This window comes from Silene latifolia, chromosome 9 (genome assembly GCF_048544455.1).
Source record: "Silene latifolia isolate original U9 population chromosome 9, ASM4854445v1, whole genome shotgun sequence".
In the NCBI taxonomy this organism is placed as follows: domain Eukaryota; kingdom Viridiplantae; phylum Streptophyta; class Magnoliopsida; order Caryophyllales; family Caryophyllaceae; genus Silene; species Silene latifolia.
Genome location: NC_133534.1, coordinates 62752854 through 62775465, shown reverse-complemented (window position 1 = coordinate 62775465; position 22612 = coordinate 62752854). Strand labels below are relative to the sequence as shown.

Here is a 22612-nt window from a genome sequence, read left to right as displayed (position 1 = left end):
TTTATGCATATAATCATTTTATCATGTATAATTATTCAGGATTCAAGTTAAATAAGAGAAATTGGGTTAGTTGCATATGTAGACATGGATTGGACATAGAACATGTGAGACACATAAGTTTTCTGGTAGCATGTCAGGGTAAAACACTGATAGTAAAGATGTAATTTTTACCTAATCAGGCCAGGATAGGATTTATACATGGGACAATTTCAAATGAGTTACATTCCAAGATCTTGGGATCATTTCTCCTTATAATGTTTGGAGGCTGTATGCTCCTTGTCCGACAATTGAGTCAATTAAATATGGGCCTTCCCACGTAGGGGCTAGCTTGTTTGCTGATTTTTCTTTCTTATTTGGGAAAACTTTCCGTAGGACAAGGTCTCCTTCCTTGAAGACTCTAATCCTGACATTTTTTATTGTAAGTTCTAGCCACTGCTTGTTGATATGATGCCATCCTGATTTTGGCAGCATCTCTTAATTCTTCTTCTAGGACCAGGTTGTCTTGCATCAGGCTCCTGTTTGCTTAAACATTGTTCAGGCTATATCTTGATGTTGGCACACGGACTTCTGCAGGGATGATAGCTTCACAACCATACACCAAAGAATAGGGTATTTGGCCTGTTGATGTCTTTGGAGTTGTCATGTCTGCCTATAGCACTAATGGGAGTTCTTCAGCCCATCTGCCTCGTCTTCTCTTCAATTTCTTCTTTAAGCAGCTTATGACTACATTGTTGCCTGATTCATCCTGGCCATTAGCTTTTGGATATCCAGGAGTGGATGTGACCAGGTTGATGTTCCACTCTTGGCAAAATGATTTAGTTTTTCTCTCCACAAATTGGGTGCCGTTATCACACACTATCTCTGATGGGACTCCATATCTGCAAATAATATTTGTCTTGATAAAAGATATCACTTCCTTTTCAGTTACTTGCCTGAAAGAACCAGCCTCGATCCATTTGGAGAATTAGTCAGTCATGGCTAACATGAATACTTTCTGTCCCGGAGCTACAGGTAGCTTCCCTACAATATCCACGCCCCACTTCATGAACGGCCAGGGTGCAGAGATTGAGTGAAGTAGTTCAGATGGCAAGTGTATTATTGGTGCATGAATTTGACAGGCTTCACATTTTGAGCAGTATTCCAAGCCCTCGCTTCATGCCTGCCCTGAGGTAATATTCCTTGGAGGAACCAATCATAATAAGGTTTAGTCCAAGAATTATTATCTTGATTGACAGGGTTGACTTGTTCAGTTTTATTAATAGCTGGCTCTAATAAATGAACAATCGGTGTTTTTGAAAAACTGCGGGGGTAAAATTTGAACCTAACCTGGCCAAAGCATCAGCCTGGGTATTCAGGTCTCTTGGTATTTGATCTATATCAAATAAAGTAAATTCTAAATATGAAATCATTTTTGCATCCGTTGCCGCATAAGTTCCCTTTATTTGATTAGCAATTAAAAGTGAAGCTGTTTTTACCTTTAAATTTTGAACACCGAGGTCTAGACATACCTTTATACCTGCTATCAGGGGTTCATATTCTGCTTCATTATTGGTAGCTTTGAATTCACAACTTATAGCCTGAGCTATCACGTCCCCCTGTGGCGATCTTAGCACTAACCCTAACCATGTCCCCCTAGCATTAGATGCTCCATATATGAACAAAGTCCATTCTTGGTCTGGGGTTTTATTTTCTAACTGGTTAACTTCTTTTTTTAGGTCAGGTTTTAGGTTAGGGCTGAAATCAGCAACAAAGTTTGCTAAGGCCTGTGATTTAATCGCTGCCCTGGGTTCAAAGGTAATATCATATGTACTGAGCTAGACTGACCATTTGGCCATCCTACCCGACAATTCAGGCTTACGTAGGACATATTTTATGGGTAGGTTGGTCCCGACTATGATAGGGTGACACTCGAAATAAGGACGTGGCTTAGTACATGACATAATTAAAGCTAAAACATATCTTTCAAGTAAACCATACCTCATTTCAGCATCCAACAGGCTTTTACTTACATAATAGACAGGGTATTGCTGGCCTTCTTGTTCCTTTACAAGGACTGCGCTTACTGCTGTGTCAGTGACGGATAGATAAACTGACAGGGGTTTTCCCTTTTCTGGTTTAGCCAGTAAAGGTGGAGATGACAGGTACAATTTTAAAGTCTTGAAAGGCTGCTTCGTGCTCAGGTGTCCAATGGAATTGTTTATTTTTTCTGAGCAAATTGTAAAATGTTTTACACCTTTTTGAGGATCTTGATATGAACCGGTTCAGGGCAGCTACCCGGCTTGTCAATTTCTGGATATCCTTGACAGACTTGGGTGACTGAAGTTCCAGGATGGCTTTTATCTGTTCAGGGCTGGCTTCTATGCGTCTTTTCATCACCATGTATCCAAGGAACTTACCTGCAGAGACTCTAAAATGACACTTTGCAAGGTTGAGTTACATGTTATATCTTTCCAATATTTGAAATGCTACTTCCAAGTGCTTCACATGGTCTTCTGCATTTTTAGATTTTACTACCATGTAGTCTATATAGACTTCCATGATATCACCTATTTGATCCTTGAACATCATGTTGACCAGGCACTGGTAGGTTGCCCCTGCATTCTTCAGGCCGAAAGGCATAGCTGTGTAACAGTATATACCCCCGGTCTGTAATGAATGCAGTACTTTCCTGGTCAACAAGGTGCATCTTTATTTGATTGAATCAGCTGGAGGCGTCCATGAATGTCAGCATCTCATGCCCTGCTGTGGCATCTACCATGGCCTCAATGTGTGGTAGGGGAAAAGGATCTTTAGGGCAGGTTTTATTCAGGTCAGTGTAATCTACACAAACTCTCCATTTACCATTCTTTTTCTACACAACAACCATGTTAGCTAACCATTCAGGGTACATTACTTCCCTGATCATACCCATATCCAGAAGTTTCTCCACTTCCTCATTAATTATTGCGTTTCTTTCAGGCGCAAATTTTCGTCTTTTCTGTTACACGGGCTTAAAAGATTAATTGATGTTAAGTTTATGTGTAATTACATCAGCACTAATTCCAGTCATATCAAAATGAAACCACGCAAACCAAGATGATTTATTCTTAAGAAACTTTACTAGTTCTGGCTTGACACAATCTGGGGCGTCAGACCCAACTAGAACATACCTGTCAGGATACTCAGGGTCTAGGATTATCTGATCTATTTCCATCCTGGATGGTGCCATATAAGTGCTCCTAACAGGGTACGGTAATTGCTATGCAAGAGACTTACCTGCCTTGGAAGGCTTCAAGGCTGCTATATAGCATTCTTGGGTTGTCTTGTGTTCTCCTTTGATTGTTTCTATGCCCCAGTCTCCTGGCACCTTGATACACTGATGATAGGTTGATGGTACAACCTTGACATTATAGTTCCATGGCCTGCCCCGAATTGCATTGTAGGATGACAAGTAATACAGGACTCCAAATTTCTCGTAGGATGAGACACCTTCAACATAAGTTGGGAGATGAATTTCTCCCAATGTGCTTTTGGTTTCTCCACTGAACCCTACCAAAACGCTGGATTTCTTGGTGATTTGTTCTTCACCAATATTCATGGCTTTCAATACATCAAACATGATCAGGTTCACCGAGCTACCTCCATCTACCAGGATCCTCCTCACTGTAGCAGTTCCAATCTGCATTGAAATTACCAGGCCATCATGATGAACGCTTGGAATCTCTACCAAGTCACAATCACTGAAAGTAATTGATGGGACATGATCCGGTTTGTAGGGTGATGTAGTCCTTGGCGTCTTGGCTATCTTTTTTGCTCCTGAACTGGTCAAGCCACAAATTTCCGATCCACCAGATATGAATTTTACTTCATAAATTGGGGGTGGTGGAGGAAGGTTGCGGTCCTGTTTTTGCTCCTGGTTCTCCTTATTCTGATCTGCAATCCTGCCCTTTGTCCTTATCAGGTTCTTTAGGTATCCGCATTTCAACAGGTAGGTCACTTCTTTCCTCAGGGTGAAGCAATCATCCGTTGTATGCCCAATGTCCATGTGGAATTCACACCACTTGGAGTTGTCTCTCCTAGGGTTGGGATTTTCCACCTTCCTAAGCCATCTGACTACTGATCCCATGTTGTCAAGTCTTTGGATTAAGCCTGCAATATCAACACTGAAGTTATGTTCAGAAATAGGTGGGAAAACCTTAACCTTACCTTGATACTCATATACCAGGTTAACTTCCGAATGATCTGTCCTGGAATATGGAGTACGTCTGTAATTGTTTCCTTTGTTGCTCTTCCTATTGCTCTTTTCATAGTCCTTTGATCCACTGGATGATCCGACTTTGTAGATTTTGTCTTCTTCCAGCCGCATATATACAAGAGTCTTGTCCTGGACATCTTTGAAGGTATGTCCTAAATGCCTCCACTGCTGTTCCAATGTCACACCTGGGAATGGATACTTTCTCCTTGTTGAACCTGGCGAGGAATATCCTGAGAGTCTCCTCTAGCTTCTCTGTAATCTTGTAAAGATCACTGGACCGCTTCTCCAACTCCCTCCTGCTTGCAAACTGCTGTTGAAGTTGTTGATCAGGTTGGCAAAAGAATGGATGCTCCTGGTTGGCAGGTTGATGTACCATTACAGAGCAGGTCCGGTCAGAGTTGTTCCAAACCCCTTACACATGCAGACTTGTGTGAATTCACTAGAGATAGATGCAGCTAACATTTTCTGTTTATAGAGAGCTACATGATTCTGTGGATTTGTGGTTCTATCATAAATTTTCATAGACGGAATCACAAATTTTTTAGGCAGATCCACTTTGGCTATTCCGTCTATAAAAGGTGAATCAACATAACTGTCAGGGGCAGTAACTCCAAGTATGTTTTTGAATTTTTTATTCAGTTTCTTGATCTCTTGGACTACTGCCATCATAATGGCTGCTACAGATTAATCAGGTTTTTCATTGTTAGTATTTGGCTCACCATCACGATCAACATTGATAAATTTAGAGCTACTTGGACTCCCAAAGCTGGAGAAATCAATGTTTTTGATAATTGATGCAAATGGTGTTCCTGGCTAGAATCTAGAGCCTGCTCCTTGAGTTTTCTCTAATTTTTGTCTCAGAGCTGATTCAGATTCTCTTAAGTGAAGGATTTCAGCCTCAGTTTGGGCTACCTTGTCTTTCAAACCTTCCAACTCAGCAAGTTGCTAGAGGGCTGCGTTCAATTGTTCTTCGATGGTAGGCCGGGCCATTTTTGTAGGTTATTTGGATTTTTGTGAGATAAGGAAAAAAGATTTTATAGAGCTAGATGCCCCACGGTGGGCGCCGATTATTTTGTATGGATTTTGCGTAAAGCGAAATCAGGTCAGGATAGGTCTAGACAGGGTTAACTAGCTCGAACTTATCTGTAAATATGCAGGGCAGGGTACGAAATAAGAAAAGTAAAGCAAGATAATTAAGTAAAAATAAGACAAGGAATTTGTACGTAGAAAACCCTCAAATGGGAAAAAACCACGAGCACCAAGCCAGGAGAGGATTTCACTATATTATTGAGTAATAAGCACAAATGATCGTAAAATAGCTCAAGTATTGTATGAGAGTATTGTATGCTAGAGTATGTGTTGTGTGTAAATAATCTTCAAGTGCTGCTTATATAGCCCATGCTGAACTGCTGCCAGATCTTCTACTTTAAAGCTGAATATTCCTCCTTAATTGCTCGGATTAATGCTCCTTACTGCGCTTTATTACTCTCTTAATTGCTGTCTTTTATTACCAAATCTTCTCCATTAATGCTCTAATTATTATCCGAATATTGACAATAATATTATCTTTGAATTTGTCAAATATTGTCCTTATATTTTAGCCGTTGTCCTCTCCATGGCTGGCACCTGTCTTCTTCCACCCTGACGTCCTGACACCCTGATGGTCAGGCAAGGGTGGAATGTCATCCTGAAATATCTGTGGTTTTCTAGGCCTAACAATTGCCCCTTATCTCCTTATTTTTGCAGGGTCAGACCAGAAATAAGGAGATAACTTCAAACTCTGGAAAACTAATTTTAACGGTTGAATTGTCTCCAATTAAATCCTGTAACGGCTATTAGCGGTTGGGTGTGACGTGTAACACCCGCAATTTTCTAATCTCACTTTTTTAATTTTTATTTATAAGATTTAAATTTTAATACTTATATTTACCGGTTTTGTACAAATCGTTAACTAATGCCGTTTTAAATCTTATTTCAGTCTGATTTCCTCTTGTACCGATTTTTATTTATTTAAATGACATTTTTATAAGCAAAAATGGTAAATCGATTTTGGCCCCATTGATATATGGACTGCATTTTTGTTTAATAGACAAGTTAATTATTTAAGTAAATTTATCCTTTGTATTCTTTTATTTGAAATCCTTAGTATAATTATTATTATTATTCTACCATTGTTTTTTTTACAACAAAATAGAGAAGATATTTTGGTTGTTATCATTTTATTTGGTTTGTTTTTTTTGTTAGACAAATAAGAGAATTTATACTATCATTTCTTATTTCATTTCCTATTAAACACTCCTCACTTTGTCTACATATATTCTTATTCCTTTTTCTATAGAAAAAAAAATCAAGCCCTACTGCTTCCTCTACGGGCGGTATTTCGGAACGTAAATTTACGTACGTGCCTACCTTTTTGCTTCTTTATTTTCAAATTATACGTACGTGCTTGTCTTCTTGCTTCTTTATTAAGATCGATCTTCCTTCATCATCCGTTCATCCATATTCTAAGGGTAATTATCGCCCTTAATCATTGTCGTATATTTAGTTTTGGTTTTTATTTAATTAGTATATGATTTAATCATATATGTATATTTGTTTTTGGAGGCTATCATCAAGATCCGTACGAGGACGAGTATTTCATCGATTGGGAACGCGAATAAGAGGTAACTCTTAAGGGCATGACTCGGCATTTCATTAGTTATTGTTGAGTAGTTGCTTGTTTTTTATCATTATGGTTGTTTTAATCAAATTATGATATTTAATTTATATATTTCGAATCTTTGTTCTCATGTCACGAAATTTTGTGATATTTCATTATATATCAAAATATATTTTACTTATGAATTTATCATATTTTTTTTTTGCAAGAAATGGTAGTTCTCATATATTTCCAAAGGATTACATGAGTTTCTTACAAACACTATCCAATAGAGAGTAAACAAGGTATAACCTAACGGTTTAATGCCTCTATGATATTATCATGTACAAAGCTATAATTTTTGCTAATTAAGATGGCACTAGTGATGAATTAACACATCTGAATGAGAGTGGGAAGAGGAGTTTCTGAACCATCATAAAGTCTCTTATTCCGCTCCATCCAAAGGGAGTACACCACAGTGGCAATGCAGGTTTTGATCCATTTGTTTCGCCAATGGGAGCGAGGTTTCCTTCTATGTGATCAGAGCAAAAGGCTGCTAAGGTTGTTATCATGCACATGTACGTACACTCACCCAAGAGAGAACAACAGAGAGAAGAGAGGCTGAAACACTACATTTGAAAAATAAGTGTCTGGCACTCTCACAATGATGTTTGCATAGGTAGCACCTGGTAGCAAGGCTGAAACCACGTTTAGATAGCATGTCAGCAGTGAGTAACTTGTGTTGAACAGCAAGCATAAGGATGATCTTATGCCTAGGCAAAAGGCAGTTGTCCTGAATAGCCTTATAGACAATCAATGCAGGTAGTTTCGGATGAAGAAGCTCATAAGCCTTACCAACAGAGAACGAACTCCTGATGATGCAAGAAGTAAGCAGAGATTTTGTCCCCTATACTCCTCCCATTTGACCGATCAGATGATCCCTGGCTTGTAGAACTCCTCTAAGGCTTTCTGCCTAATACTCACAGATAGTGATGTCCCTTATAGAGCAGTAATTCAAAAAGTATTTAATGATCCAATCCACCCAAACAGACCCCCTGCCATGATCAATGGCCCATAGCCATTTAAGCATGTGAGAAAGATTCCAGGTAGGGAGATCTTTGAGATGGAAACCTCCCTCAGACCAAGGAGTGCATATACTAGTCCAACTCTTAAGGGTCATTTTCCTTTGGCCCTCTGTATAACCCCATAAATTCTGTCTGCAAAGCGTAGCAATATAGTTGGCGACATTCTTAGGGAGAAGGAGGCTAGTGCACCAGAAATTACCAATCCCAAACACTATAGAGTTAATAACTTGCAGCTTGCCTGCATAGGAAAGGAACTTTGAGGCACATTCCGTGACAAGATTCTGAATCTTAAGTAATATGCCCTCATACATACTACAAGAAAGTCAGGCATGATTGATAGGGAGTCCCAAATATTTAAATGGGAAGGTACCCTCAGCTAAACCAGTTGCTGCTAATATTAGGAGCTTTGTGTCTAAAGAAGTGCCACCAAAATAGGCATCACTCTTCTCAAAATTAGACTTGAGACTAGACCATTTAGAGAACTCCAGAAGAACTTGTGTAGCTTTTTTAACAAAAGGGAGGTCACCTCTAGTAAATACCATCAAATCATCAGCGAAAAAAAGATGGGTAAGCTGCATTTTTACACATTTTGGGTGAAAGGAGAATAAGTGGTCTTTGGGCATGACTCTAAGCATTCTGGACAAGACCTCCATGATGAGAACAAAAAGGAGAGAGGATAGGGGGTCTCCTTGCCTCACGCCACTCATGCCCTTGAAAAAGCCATAATTGGAGCCATTTACCTTGAGTGTGTACTATACTCCTCGAACACATCCCATTACCCATTTAACAAAAGAAGAGGGAAAGTTAAGGCCAATGAATAAATGGCCATTGAATGGAATCAAAGGCTTTGCTAATGTCAATTTTTAACATAAATCGAGGAGAGATATTTTTCCTGTTATACCCTTTCAAGAGCCCTTGGGTGAGCATGACATTCTCATGTAAACTTCTGTTATTAATGAACGCAGCCTGCTTAATGCCAACTAGCTTGGACATGACCCCTTGCAGTCTATTAGTCAAGATTTTACTAATAGTCTTGTAGATGATGGAACAACAGGAAATAGGCCTGAAGTCCTTTACAGTTTGCACAACCTTCTTTTTGGGGATGAGAGAAATAAGGGTTACAATAGCTTGCTTGGGCATGAACCCAGTCCTAAAGAAATCCTCAACAGCAGAGCAGTAGTCCTCAGCTATTATATCCCACACAGACTTGAAAATTCCTGCAGAGAAGCCATCTAATCTAGGGCTCTTGTTGGAGTTGATGGAGAAGAGGGCCTGTTTAATTTCCTCCCTAGTGACTGGTGAAGCCTATAGATCAACATCCTGTTCATCCAAGCAGGTGCCATTTGCAAAAATGGAAGGGTCAATGCTTTGAACAGGGGTACAAGTGCCCAAAAGCTGCGGGTAATATATAACGAAGGCCTCTCCAACCTCATGCACACCCCTATGAGTAGTGCCAGTAGTGTCCTGAATTTCACTGATGTATTGACTCTGTTGCCTTTCTTTAATTTTAGCAAAGAAGAATTTAGAGCAAACATCATCATGCTTGATATTATGGATCTTTGCCCTCTGAATCAAAGTTTTAGCCTCAGCATCCTTAAGCTTCCAAAATTCCAGGGAAAGTTGTTTCTCCATGGAAATAAGAGGTTCAGAAAAAGGATCATACTGTAAGTTTTGAAAGCAAGCAGTTAGCTCCTCTCTCTTAAGCTGAATTCTTTGATCAAGATTAGATTAGCTATTAGAATGTAATTTCCTTAGAGAATGTTTTACATTCTTAAGCTTAGCCATTAGTTTAAACATGGAATTGCCAATGACTGAAATGTCCCAAGCCTTCATGACCATAGTCCTGTAATCAGGGTGATCTATCCAGCAGTTAAGAAACTTGAATCGTTTTTTGGGCATAGGATCACCAGAAAAAGAGAGAATAGCAGGGCAATGATCAAAGAGTCCAGGGGTTAAGAAGGTAGCAGAAGTTTGAGGGAACATCTGGAACCAATCAGCATTAACCATAACTCTGTCCAGTATAGAGTAAATACGAGTAGTAAAATCATGCTTATTAAACATGTGAAGTCAGGGCTAGTACCAGCCATATCATCCAGACCACAAGCATCTAAGCAAGAATTAAACTCAGAAATAGTAGAAATATCAGGTGGGGAACCATCAATCTTCTCCTGTGGACTTCTAATGATATTAAAATGACCCATGGCAACCCAACGACCAACTTGGGAGGCTAAAAAGGACAAACTATCCCAAAGACCCATCCTTTTTGCAGGATCATTACTTTCATACACCATTGATAAATGGAATTGCCTACCAGTGACCACATGATGAACCAAACAGTGAACCACTTAGGCATTTCCTGAAGGATGGTAACCCTAGTGGGGGAGGGGTTCCAAAGTAACCATACTCTATCATTATGATGACTATTATAGTTACAAAAATGACTAAATCTTCCAAATTTGGTATTCAAAATGCTAGTGGATTTATTCTTCTTGACCCTAGTTTCCAAAAGACCAAGAATGTCAATTTTATTGTTTTTTAGGAAAGTAATAACCTCTAAGTGCTTTTCAAGCTTATTAAAACCTCTAATATTCCAAGAAGAAATGATCATGATAAAGGAATGTCACGTGGAGCCTCCACTATTGAGCCATCAACCAACTCATCAGCAAGGAGAGTGTAAAGAATATTATACCTGTTGGGTGACAGAACCACTAGAGAACCATTATCAGAGCTTATAATACCAGCTGCAAGACCAGAATCAGGAGCATCCTCAGTAGGGAGGATCTCAGGCTGACTGCATGCAGTTGTAGTCTCCACAGAAGGAGGGTCAGTTGCCACCACATGAGGTAACACAGGTGGGCATTCTGAGCCTGTCATGACCTCCTTCCGAGGGACTGAGGTATCAGCTATCTCAACTTGGGGACCTAACACAGGTGTGCATTCTGAGCCAACCTCCATACTTAAAGTAGGGACCTCCTCCTGAGGGGCTTGGATATGTTCCTTGGCAGGCTGCACAGTTTTAGGTTTGGCAGCTTAAACAGGCTTGTACACCTGCTTGACTGGTTTTTTCCTGTGCTCAGTAAATTCAGTGGAAGCACTGATAGGAGGTTGTGCAGTAGCAGGAGGTTGTGCAGTAGCATGTTTATTTTATTTACAGGAAGCATCTAAATGGCCAAGTTTGTGACAAGTGTGACAATAGTAAGGCATCCACTCATAAACCACTCTTTGGGTAGACTGTCCTATGAGGGGTGCATTAATCAAGATCTGATCAGGAAGATCCTTAGAGATATCAACCTTAATCGTGACTCTAGCAAAAGACAGTCTGGCCTTATAGGTGGTATGAAGGTCAGAAAACATGGGTTTACCAATCTTGCTAGCCATTTTGCTTATGATGGAGTCAGTCCACATATAGGGGTCAAGATAAGGGAATAGGACCCAAATAGGAACCAGAGCAACCACTACTACAAAAAGTGTAATAGACATCACCTAATATACATCAGAGTTTCTAAAAAAACTGATGTATAAATATAGACATCAGAGATTTTTAAAAAACAGATGCCTATTCAATTTAATATACATCAGTGATTTTAAAGAACCGATGTCTATTAAATTGGTTTTTAAAGGACATGAGATATTAAAATATCCGATGTCCATTTAATTACACATATAACTTTAAATCAACACCCATGACCCAACAATCCGATAACCATTATAGATTAATCATTCACCGCCATTCCTCTTCCCTCATCCTCCAAATCACCCATTCCTCTTCCCTCATCCTCCAAATCCGCCGCCACCGCCTCCACAACCACCACCTCGCCACTTTCTGCCTGTGCTAACCACCACCACCAGCGTGTTATCCTCTAGAGTCGCCCTTCATTATTGTTGTTCGTCCATGTTCGCTATTCTTGATGAATCGAATAGTAAGAAGCACTAGTAGAAAAATATTTATTTGCGGCTCATCATTTGAGGCGTTTTTTCCAAATAGCAGCAAATAGAGTTCACTATTTTATTTTTTTCTAAATAAATACAAATTAATTTGAGGCGTGTTTTAGAAAAAACGCCGCAAATAAGACATATGAGGCGTTTTTCCTAGTAGACGGCGCAAATAAGAGAGCTTTTTTTAAAAAAAAACAAAAAGAAATAAAGGAGATTAACAATACCCAGTTACCCACCAACTCCATCAATCCTACCCTATACTCAGCATATCGCTCCTCGTATCCCAAAAACCACAGCAACTCAGCCCACCACTCTCCGCTCCACCGCCACCATTGCCAAGACGAACATGCAGTATCCGACTTCATCGCATCGAATCGCCCACCACTCTCGGCTCCACCTCCACTTGGTTCCTCCTTGATAATTGGTACAGCTCATCCCTAATTTATTTTGAATTAGTTAAAATTTATGGGTAATCTTACTATTTGGTGTTGTATGATGCTATTGTTGTTATTTAAATCGATAAATATAACATTATAATTGTTGTGTTTAATGTATTAGAACTAAATTGATTAGATTTTAAGATTAGGGTTGTCCAAATTAGGGATTCTTTTTATTCAATTTCAGTGTAAGGTCTTGTGATTTTCAATTTTCTATTTCAATTCGCTACTACTTATTCTTTAATTTTGGAATCAAACCTGTAGTTTTTGCTTCGAAGGCTGCTAAACGTGACATGGTTATTTTGTATGCTGCGATATTTGAACTTGTTTAAATGTAGATGAAAATAAATTTGCGGGATGCATGACTACCCAAAGATCAAGAGCGTCGTTTTATGGCTGTTGGACCTTGTTTCATTTGCTTAGTAGCTAGTGGTTCGCGTTGTGAGAATTGGATTATTTGGAATAACATTTGTATAATTTTAATGATAGGTTTGTGTTATTTTGGTGAGTGGCAGCCAAGTAGTCGAGATAAACTATGCGAAAGCCGACACTCAGCCCTAGATTTGATTCTTTTGAGAAAGGTATTCTTTTTCTGATGCTACTATTTATTTTGATACGGTGTTAAGTTGTTAACTTTACGAATTTTGTTGTCATACGTTGTATAATGTTGGTAGCTTTATCTTTGTGTGGGTAGTTGTTGATAAGAGATATTTGAAATATACTTGGGCAATAATGGAGGTTGGGAAGCTAATGCTATAAGATATGTCAAATGTGGTATAAGAGCTGCAAGTATTCTTGGTTTGCAATGAGCTCGGTCTGGTTGTGATTGAAAAAGGGGTAAAAAAAAGAGGAGTTGGAGATTGGTGAGGGAGTGATAAAAATGTCATATTTCATGAGCTTTAGTTTTTTGTTTGTTTGTATACTTTACCCTTTGTTGCCTTCACTTTCTAGTTCCAGTTAGTAGCAAGTGGTATTTTGTTATATACATTCCATGAAAACATTAACTTTCATTGAAACACTAAGTTATCTCTTTTATCTTGTCCATCCATATAGTTATAAGTAATTGTGCATTCTGTTGACTTTATAAAATTCCAGTATATCCCTTTTCCTCTTAATGATAACGACTGGTATGTTGCGAAGTTCACTTGAACTGTTCTGACTAATGTCTTCATTTTGAATCTATTTTCTCTTTAGTTGATTGAGGCAGCCAGGTCATGCTAACTATGGGATTATATTCAGTGGCTGTTTTTCCTTCAATATCAAGGTAATGGTTAACATTTCAACAGCATTTTCGTCGTTAGTTTGATTAATTAAGTAAAGTTTTTCTTTACATGTGCGCATTTGAAACCACATTATTTAATGTTTGTATTTCAAATATTATCTTGAAACATTAAAGTTTCACGTTGTTTGCAAGATCTGGACAGTCTGTCGTTCCAGTGAGACGAGTTCCTGGTGAAGGAATTTTTTCGAGAACTATGCTGTCATAGTGCTTCCTATGTGATAAGGTATATTCTATTACATCTAGTTCATTGGTTTGAAATGAGGAACTTTGGCTATGGTTCTAAATCTATTTCAAAACTAGTTATATGATGCAATTTTCATTTTTAGTATTTGAGGGATGCAGATATGTGATTATCTGCTGTCTTACTTTCACGCGATTTTGATTCATCATCAATCGTATAGGGAGTGCCTTTGCCGGAAGGGACCTTGTCTGCAGCAAAGAGATCAGATGATGCCATTCTTTTAGGGGATATTGGAGGGTAATGCTTATGTACAATTTCTTGTATTGTATTCGAGCTTTTTGTTTAACTGCAAGGGTTCTAACATGGCTCTGATGGACCTTAGGTACAAATGGGATAAGCTTGAAAAGAAGCTGAAGCCAAAGACTGGTTTTTTTCAGGTTCGATCAGGTGTTGATGTTTTGCTAATTTAAGGCTAGCAACTGTTATGCCACAGCTTTTCATGTCTACTTTAGTCGTCATTCCATTTAATGTATGTGGTAATCTTCTATTTACTCTTTTCTCGTACCCAATACTTTGCGCAGGGAAGAAAATGAGGATTCGTTTTCATCTGAGCGTACTTCAGTCAACTTTGATGGCATACTCTAGCTTGGGTACCACTTCCCAGATGTTTAGCTCACAACATTGTTATAGTCTGGTACGCTAGTTGTTTGCGACTTTGTGTTTTCGATTGGAAATTTGTGGAATTGTTACTGCCTCAATAAGAATAATTTTTTTTATTATTATGCTTTGGAGTTTCTATTCCACTCTTAGATCATTTCTTTAATTAACTTGATGGTTAATCAATTATGCTTAAACTTTTTGGATACATGTACCATTATGCTAAGCAGGTGAATTTCATGATATGATCTGATCATGCTGTAATTTTCTTACATCTTTAGGTACATGGACTACCATTATTTTGTAGATGTCATATTCACCTTACGAAATTGACGAGAATCCTTATTTAGGAGCGGCCTATTTTCTGAATGTTTAGTAATGTAATGTACTTCATTACTTTGTCTGGATGATGGGTTTGGTTGTATATATATATACAATAATAATTGTTGTATACAATATTTTGCAAACTAGAAAGGAAGGCAGGTTATTTGCTAGTACGCCAATTTTTTTTTTTTAAAAAAAAAATAGAACAATAGACATCAGACTTTACTAAAAACTGATGTCTATTTATGCAATAGACATCGGTTTTTAGTAAAACTCTGATGCATATTCATAAAATAGGCATGGGATAAAATTAAACCTGATGTCTATTCTTGAATAGACATCAGATTTAAGACTGATGTATATGCATAAAGAATATACATGTGTCAACTGTGCATCAGTTGTAAATCCGATGCCTATTAATGAAAATGTCGGATGTCTATGATGATTTTTGTAGTAGTGAACACTCTCCATTATGCAAGAAAAATAGGGAGACCATTGTTTTAGAATTAAGGAGTTATATCCTATTTTCGATGGGCCCTTTCTAAGCACAGCATTCATGTCCTCTTCAGTATCAAACTTAAAGTTAAACCAGCCTTTCTTAAAGTATTGCACCAAGGGTAAGGGGCCATGGTTACAGCTTTTCTGAACAAACTCAGTAACCTGCTTTAGGGAGGGCTTAACACCTAAAATATTACCCATGAGGGTAAATTTCCATTTAGCCACTTCATTAATAACCTCATCCACATGAATGTCAATTTCCTAGGATTTAGCACTATCTTCATGGTAAAAAGATCCATACCCTTATTAGGTTTACCTTTGGCAATTTCAGCCCAATTTTTACCATTAGATTTACCATTACCATAAGAATTAACAACATTATCAAGAACAGCAGTGTTAGACACAACAGCAGGAGGAGGTATAGCAGTATGCAAGCCAATTGCAGGGGGAGCCTGAATTTCCGAAGAAATGGCCATGTCGTCCCCTGTTTTTCACGATTTTTTAGGGTTTAACCCACTTTGACCACGAGAAATAGGAGAAGCACGTAATAAAGCAGGACTAGAAGTAGAAGGAGAACCAATTACAGTAGGTAAGACACGAACAATCACATCATTAACTGTAGGGGAACTACGAGGATTTAATCGATCCACAGAAGATTGATGAGAGGGAGGGAAAATGGTACCATTAGAAGCGGAATGAGACAGAGAATCCGGAGAGTTCCGAGGTTTAGGAGGGCGACCTGTCCCTCTAGCCATGGAGGAGGAAAACAGCAACAATGGCGGTCTTCCAAAAGAGAGAAAAATCTCTCTATAACCGACAAGAGAGAGAAAGTCTTATTATTATTATTATTATTATTATTATTATTATTATTATTATTATTATTATTATTATTATTATTATTATTATTATTATTATTATTAGTATTATTATTATTATTATTATTATTATTATTATTATTATTATTATTATTATTATTATTATTATTATTATTATTATTATTATTATTATTATTATTATTATTATTATTATTATTATTATTATTATTATTATTATTATTATTATTATTATTATTATTATTATTATTATTAGTATTATTATTATTATTATTATTATTATTATTATTATTATTATTATTATTATTATTATTATTATTATTATTATTATTATTTTTATTATTTTTATTTTTATTATTTTTATTATTATTATTATTATTATTATTATTATTATTATTATTATTATTATTATTATTATTATTATTATTATTATTATTATTATTATTATTATTATTATTATTATTATTATTATTATTATTATTATTATTATAATTATGAATTTATCATATTTAGTATTGTTTTTATTAGATTTAATGTTGTTGTTGTTATAATAGTAATATATCAATTTCTAGGATTTTTTTTTGGTGGAATTATAAGTAATATTACTACCATGCCAAAACAAGGCTAAACAACACCAATACATCCAAGTTTTTGTTTACACTATCCCCTTGACTAATAAGGACTAGAATAAACACTCAATTACATCAATATCACAATAAACTCTAAGACAACCACTAAATCCTTTCTGCTACATTAAATCCCTCTGTTTACACCAGTCTATCTCCTCACGTCTAAGAGTACCAAGAGGCTGAGCCAGTAGTCTTAGCCTACAGTCATTCCAGAATGTTACAAATTTTATTCTGGGGTTTTAAATTACTTATCATGGTATAATTTCGTCTTTATGATTTTATTCTGGTCCTATGATAAAGTTTAAGACTTGGGATCATAAAATTTTTGATCTTTTAATCTTATTAGTAATTATTATGATTTATACAATATTTCAGCGGTTTTGATGTTTATTAGGTATTAATTTGTTTTTGATTTTTCTAAGTTTCAAAACCTATTCTATTAGCTCTGATAATGCATCATGGAATGATATAAATTTTGTTAAAAATTATTTTGGGTCAAATTATATTTTTAATAAATAAAATACAGTTCTGGCTGTTTTAGGAATACAATTTTATTAAATAGTATTTACGATTTTTAGTTGCTGAGAAAATTATTTTTGGTGTTTCTGTTTAATTCCAGAATGCTACAAATTTTCTTGGGAACCGTTCTGGTAATAAACTATTTTTAATAATTGAAATGGTGTCTTGCGTTTTTTTACGATAATCTGGTTTTTAATTCGATTCATATACCAAATGAGCATATCGCTTTACAAAATTTTACATGCTGGTCAGAGATGTTATAAAAAGTACTCACATTAAGTTTCATGAGTATTGAAGTTAAAATCGATTTTATAAAAATAAAACACTGTTTTGGTTAAACCGAGTAAATAATGGTTTTCAAGTTAAGTTATGAAGAAGGGTATTATGGTCATTTTTCATATGATTCCAAAATGTGTTAAGAGCCTGTTTTATAAGAAGTATTTGACTAAAATTATTTTATCATTTTAAATAATGGATTAGTATTTAAATTGGATTACCCAATTTGGTAATAAGATAATAACTTTTATTTTATAACTTTTTAAATGACATTATTTATAACATCACACATTACTATTTTCATAAGATTTCTATTTTGAGAAGGTATTTACTCTAAGTAAGATTCTATTTATAGAAAGTTACTTTTTTTAGAAGTTGTTTTCTTGGAAGGTTTCCTTTAAAGGATTTGAATAATGAACACTTTTGAAGTGGTGTTGAATACTTATGGAACAGTTAGGTATAAGGTTTAGAATAATAAACTTAGGATATGCTTAGTTTTGCCATCATCTAATAGAACTGTTGTTATCCTGGAGTGATGCATTAGTGGTCGTACCGGGAGTCTTGGACCTCGGGAGATATGTACATACCTTAGACTAGGGCCTCGCACTACGTGGGAAGTCGTCGCGCTATAGAACTGATGATTGTCGTCAGTGGTCATCTGGGAGTGTTGCACCCTGGGAGTTATGTACAAACACTTAGACTAGGGTCTCGCACAGCGGAGTATGACGACGCCCTATCATGGTTGAGTGGTATTACGGTACATTAGCATGATCCGAGTGAAAATCTATACTAAGACACTAAGCTGATTTCCATAAGAAGAGTTGAGATTTTGATAACGTGGTAGTTTATATTTCGAGCTATGGCTTGGTTTGAAAGGTTTTATATTTAGTTATGTTTTAAACATATGTAGATTTATTAATGTTTTCAGTTTTCAAGTATTTGGTTATTTTTAGCATTTACTTGTTTTAACTTGATGAAATGTGGCTGGGAGAACGCATGAGTTACTCCCCACTGATTGTGGCTGTTATGTTTATAACATGGCAGGTATTGGTGGCTGGGATCTGAGTGAGAGCTAGCAAGTGGTCATTTGGGACCTACTATTTGTTTTCTTTTAAGCTATGTTTAGAACCCTTTCATTTTTATGTTGGTTTTTATAAGTCCTTGTTTTTATACAAGTGACGAGTTGTACCTATTATATTTAGTAAATGCTATTTTGGGACTTACCATTTCGGGAAACTTATCTCCCGAGGGTTATTTATATTAATCCAAGTTTTTATTTCACATAGCATTTTCATTGTGTATTTAATCCCATTCGACAGTGTTTCCGCCACTGTTTTGCGTTAGATTTTATAGGGGATTACAGACGCGTGTTTGATTACTGCTATTCTTCAATAAATACTCTTGCAACTTGCGGTTAACAACCCTAATTTTACGGAGTATAAATAGCCTTCACTTCATTGATTTTAACTCTACCAAAATCCGATCATTTTCTCTAAAACTCCTCATCCTCAAGTTCCCTTAATTTCCAGAATTTAATCTTCAATAAATCTTCAACAAATCTTCAATAATGGTTGCAAAAAAGAAATCTTCCAGGGGAGTGATGTCTCCTAGAACTCCATTCATGTCAAATCCTGAAGAAACCAATTATGAAAATTTACCAGGGCCTTCTGTTGTTCAACCTCTTGTGGTTGAAAAATCAACTAATCCCCCACTTGAAATGATTCCCATTTTCCACAAAGAATTCGAATTTAAATCCACAAAAGCTTTAAAAGATGATCAATCTCTTCCAAACCGTCTGAAACCCGAATTTGAAAAAGTCTTGAAGGATAAGGGAATCATTCTTGCTGATTCCGAAGTCTGGAACCCAGTAAAATACTTCTGTTGGGGCAGACTGGTCGTGTTTCGGCTAGTTCTGTATCCATGATTGGGGCTTCAGGGTTGGTTGCAAGCTGCCTTTCTCTCCACTTATGGTGGATGTCATTAAAGAAATTGGTGTGCCTTCCTACCAACTGATGCCCATGGTGTGGAAGGTGGTATGCTCTGTTGAATATCTCTGCAAAAAACACAATATTTCCTTCTCTTTGGAGGACTTGAAGGCCTGCTATGCTGTCAGGACCAATAGTCCTGGCCGGATCAATTTCAAGGCCAGGGCTTTAGCCGCTCTTCTTCTTAGCAATCTGGATAGCGGCCATGACAAGAATTGGGCTGCTGGGTATATGTTTGTCAGGACCAATTCTGTGGGTCCTGATCTGGCGTACTTGAACTATGATGCCTGTGTCGGTGGTCAGTATCCTGGATTTTTTTATCCTACATGTTTATTCGTTAGTTTTAAAGAAAGTAAATAAATTTAAATGGTTTATACCTCTCTTCTTTGTAGTTGATGATTGGTCTAATGAAATTGAGTATCCTACTACTATCATCTCTGCTTTCCTTGTTATTCCTCAATTGGAGAGGACTTGGCCTCTCTGTTGTGGGGCTGGTCATCTTCCTCGTTGCCTGAAGACTGAAGGTGCTGCAAGAGTGCCCAGGCCTTCAAAGGCTGTTAGTGCTTCTACTTCAGGCAGTAAGTCTTTTTGTTCTCTATTTTTGTTTCGTTTTTCTTTCTATTTTGGCCTTTTCATGAAAGTTTGTCTTTATTGCTAATATAGTGTCTCGTGTTATAGCCACTAGATCATCCACTCGCCTTGCCATGTTTGGCATGTCTGACCTTTCTGCCAGATTGGCCAAGGTCAAAGAGGAGGGTTCTCAGGGATGTGGCGATATTGGGCCTGTTATTGACTTAACTGAGTTGCATGCTACTCCTAAGGTCTCACCTGCTCCGGTTGCTCCTGCTGAAACAAGTTCGACAGCCCAGAAGAGAGAAGTGAAGGAAGTTGATTTATCTGCCCTAGTCAGGGAGGTGCGAGCCAGGGTGAATAATTTGGAGGCTGCCAGGGTGAAAATTAGTGATTATGCCACTTCCAAATCTGATGTTATGCTCACCCTTGATCCTATTGAGACTGCTACTCATGCGGTTGCTTCAGTAGATCACGCTGTCAACCTTTTGGCAGGTGCCTTGGCTGCTGTGAGAGAGGTATCTTGAAACCCAAATCATTTCTTTCCTTTCTCTCCTAAACCTAGATGCCGGCATATCATTTCTCTTTCACCTTTTTTTTTTGGGAAAAGTTAAGTATATTAATCATCAAAGGGGGGCAAAAAATAATGCAGTTTTCACAAGTTCACTTATAAGGATGTACAAAAGAATAGGCAACATAAAAGAGGAGATTAAACATAACACTCTATAGTTTTTGGAACCAAGCTCCATCCCTACGCAGTAGAGTACTGCCATTCTACTTCAGGAATCGAGCTTTCACATCTGTAAGTATTTGCTTAATGATCATCCTTGGACTTCTTACAAACTGTTCCATCCAAGCCTCATTTCGAACCCTACATAGCCAATAGATCTAAGCAACATGACATGCTCCTGTATACTTCCTTTGTAATTTGGTAACTCTTCCAGCTGAATACCAGGCCACTAGATCAGGAAACCTGAGTGTGATCTAAAGGTGCTGCTGCAGCAGACTCAAGCAGGCTTTAGCAAAATCACACTCATACATCAGATGAGAATCACTTCCATTATGAATCTGACAAACAGGGCAGAGTGCATCAGTCAGCAGGTGCAGTCTAAACAACCTATCTCTAGTAGGCAATCTCTGATACATAAATTCCCAACAGATGAAAGAACATTTTGGAATATTAAGAGAATTCCAACATAGAAATCTCCGGTCAACCTTAGGATGTGCATCTCTCAACCAATCATACCCTACTGCTACAGAATACTCAACATCTTTTTTAACCATTTATGACCATTATAGGCTTGCTTAAACGTGCTCATAGTATGGGAGATCTTTTTCCATGACCAACTGTAGTCTGCAGGGGCCATGTAGTCAGTCCAAGCAACATTCTTCATATAGACATGATTAACCCACCTTACCCATAAGTGTTCTTTTTTATTAGCAAGCCACCACATATATTTCCCTAAGAGAGCCTTATTCCATGTTTTAATATCCTGAATGCCAAGCCCTCCTTCCTTCTTAGGTAAACAACAGATTTTTCAGCTAATATTAGGGACTTTTTTGAACTCAGAAGTACCACTCCAAAGAGAATTTCTGCAAATGGCATTAATCTTATTCATGAGTCTACTGGAAAGCAGAAAAAGAGAGGCCCAATAAGAGTGAAGAGTAGTGAGAACTGAGTTGACCAAGACCACCCTGCCTGCATAAGAAAGGTGCCTGGTTCCCCACCCTCTTATCCTTGCCACTATTCTGTCAGTCAACTTTTTCTCCTTAGACTTAGTCAATTTCTTGGAGGAGATAGGGACTCCCAAATACTTAAAAGGTAATGCACCCGTGTGAAAACCAGAGACCTGAAGAATAGACTCCATAGTTTCATTATTCACTACATTAAAATATATCTCTAACTTAGTCTTATTCATGCTCAAACTAGAAGCTGCTGAGAAAGTAGAGAAAACCCTAAGAATCCACATAATAGATACAGCATCCCCTTTGCAGAAAAGTAAGAGATCATCTGCAAATAGAAAATAATTCAATCTAATGTGGCCACACATAGGATGGAACCTGTAATCATCTTGCTATGAAACAACCCCCAAAATCCTAGATAAATATTCCATGCACAAAGTAAACAACAAGGGAGAAAGGGGATCCTCTTGCCTTAGACCCCTCTTTCCATGAAAGAAGCCAAAATGATTACCATTAACTGCAAGAGAATAGGTGGGATTAGTGACACACTGCATTATCAAATCAATAAATCTCTAAGGAAACTGCAAAGCTTGGAGCATTTGAAGCAAGAATTTCCATCCAACTGAATCATACGCTTTTTTTAAATCAATCTTAAACAGACATCTAGGTGAAGCAACTTTCCTATTATACATTCTGACCAAATCTTGGCAAATAAGGACATTCTCCACTATGTTCCTCCCCTTAATGAAACCCCCCTGATTAGGACTCACTACATCAGGAAGAACCTTACTCATTCTTTTACAAATAACCTTAGCCAAGACCTTATACACTGTGTTGCAGCAAGC

At 37.3% G+C, this 22612-nt stretch overlaps 2 protein-coding genes across 2 annotated transcripts; both read right to left on the bottom strand.

Moving 5' to 3' along the window:
• Positions 1-4918: 4918 nt before the first annotated feature.
• Positions 4919-10248, bottom strand: LOC141601123 (uncharacterized). The gene is made up of 8 exons (XM_074421391.1): positions 9991-10248; positions 9725-9940; positions 9386-9619; positions 8859-9262; positions 8328-8485; positions 7925-8195; positions 7559-7744; positions 4919-5000 (listed from the first exon to the last, which is right to left on the bottom strand). The coding sequence occupies exons 1-8, from the start codon at positions 10246-10248 to the stop codon at positions 4919-4921; spliced, it is 1809 nt and encodes a 602-aa protein (XP_074277492.1).
• Positions 10249-21622: 11374 nt separating this feature from the next.
• LOC141601122 (uncharacterized) lies at positions 21623-22321 on the bottom strand. The gene is made up of 2 exons (XM_074421390.1): positions 22279-22321; positions 21623-22095 (listed from the first exon to the last, which is right to left on the bottom strand). Exons 1-2 carry the CDS (start codon positions 22319-22321, stop codon positions 21623-21625), a joined length of 516 nt encoding a protein of 171 aa, XP_074277491.1.
• Positions 22322-22612: the final 291 nt, after the last annotated feature.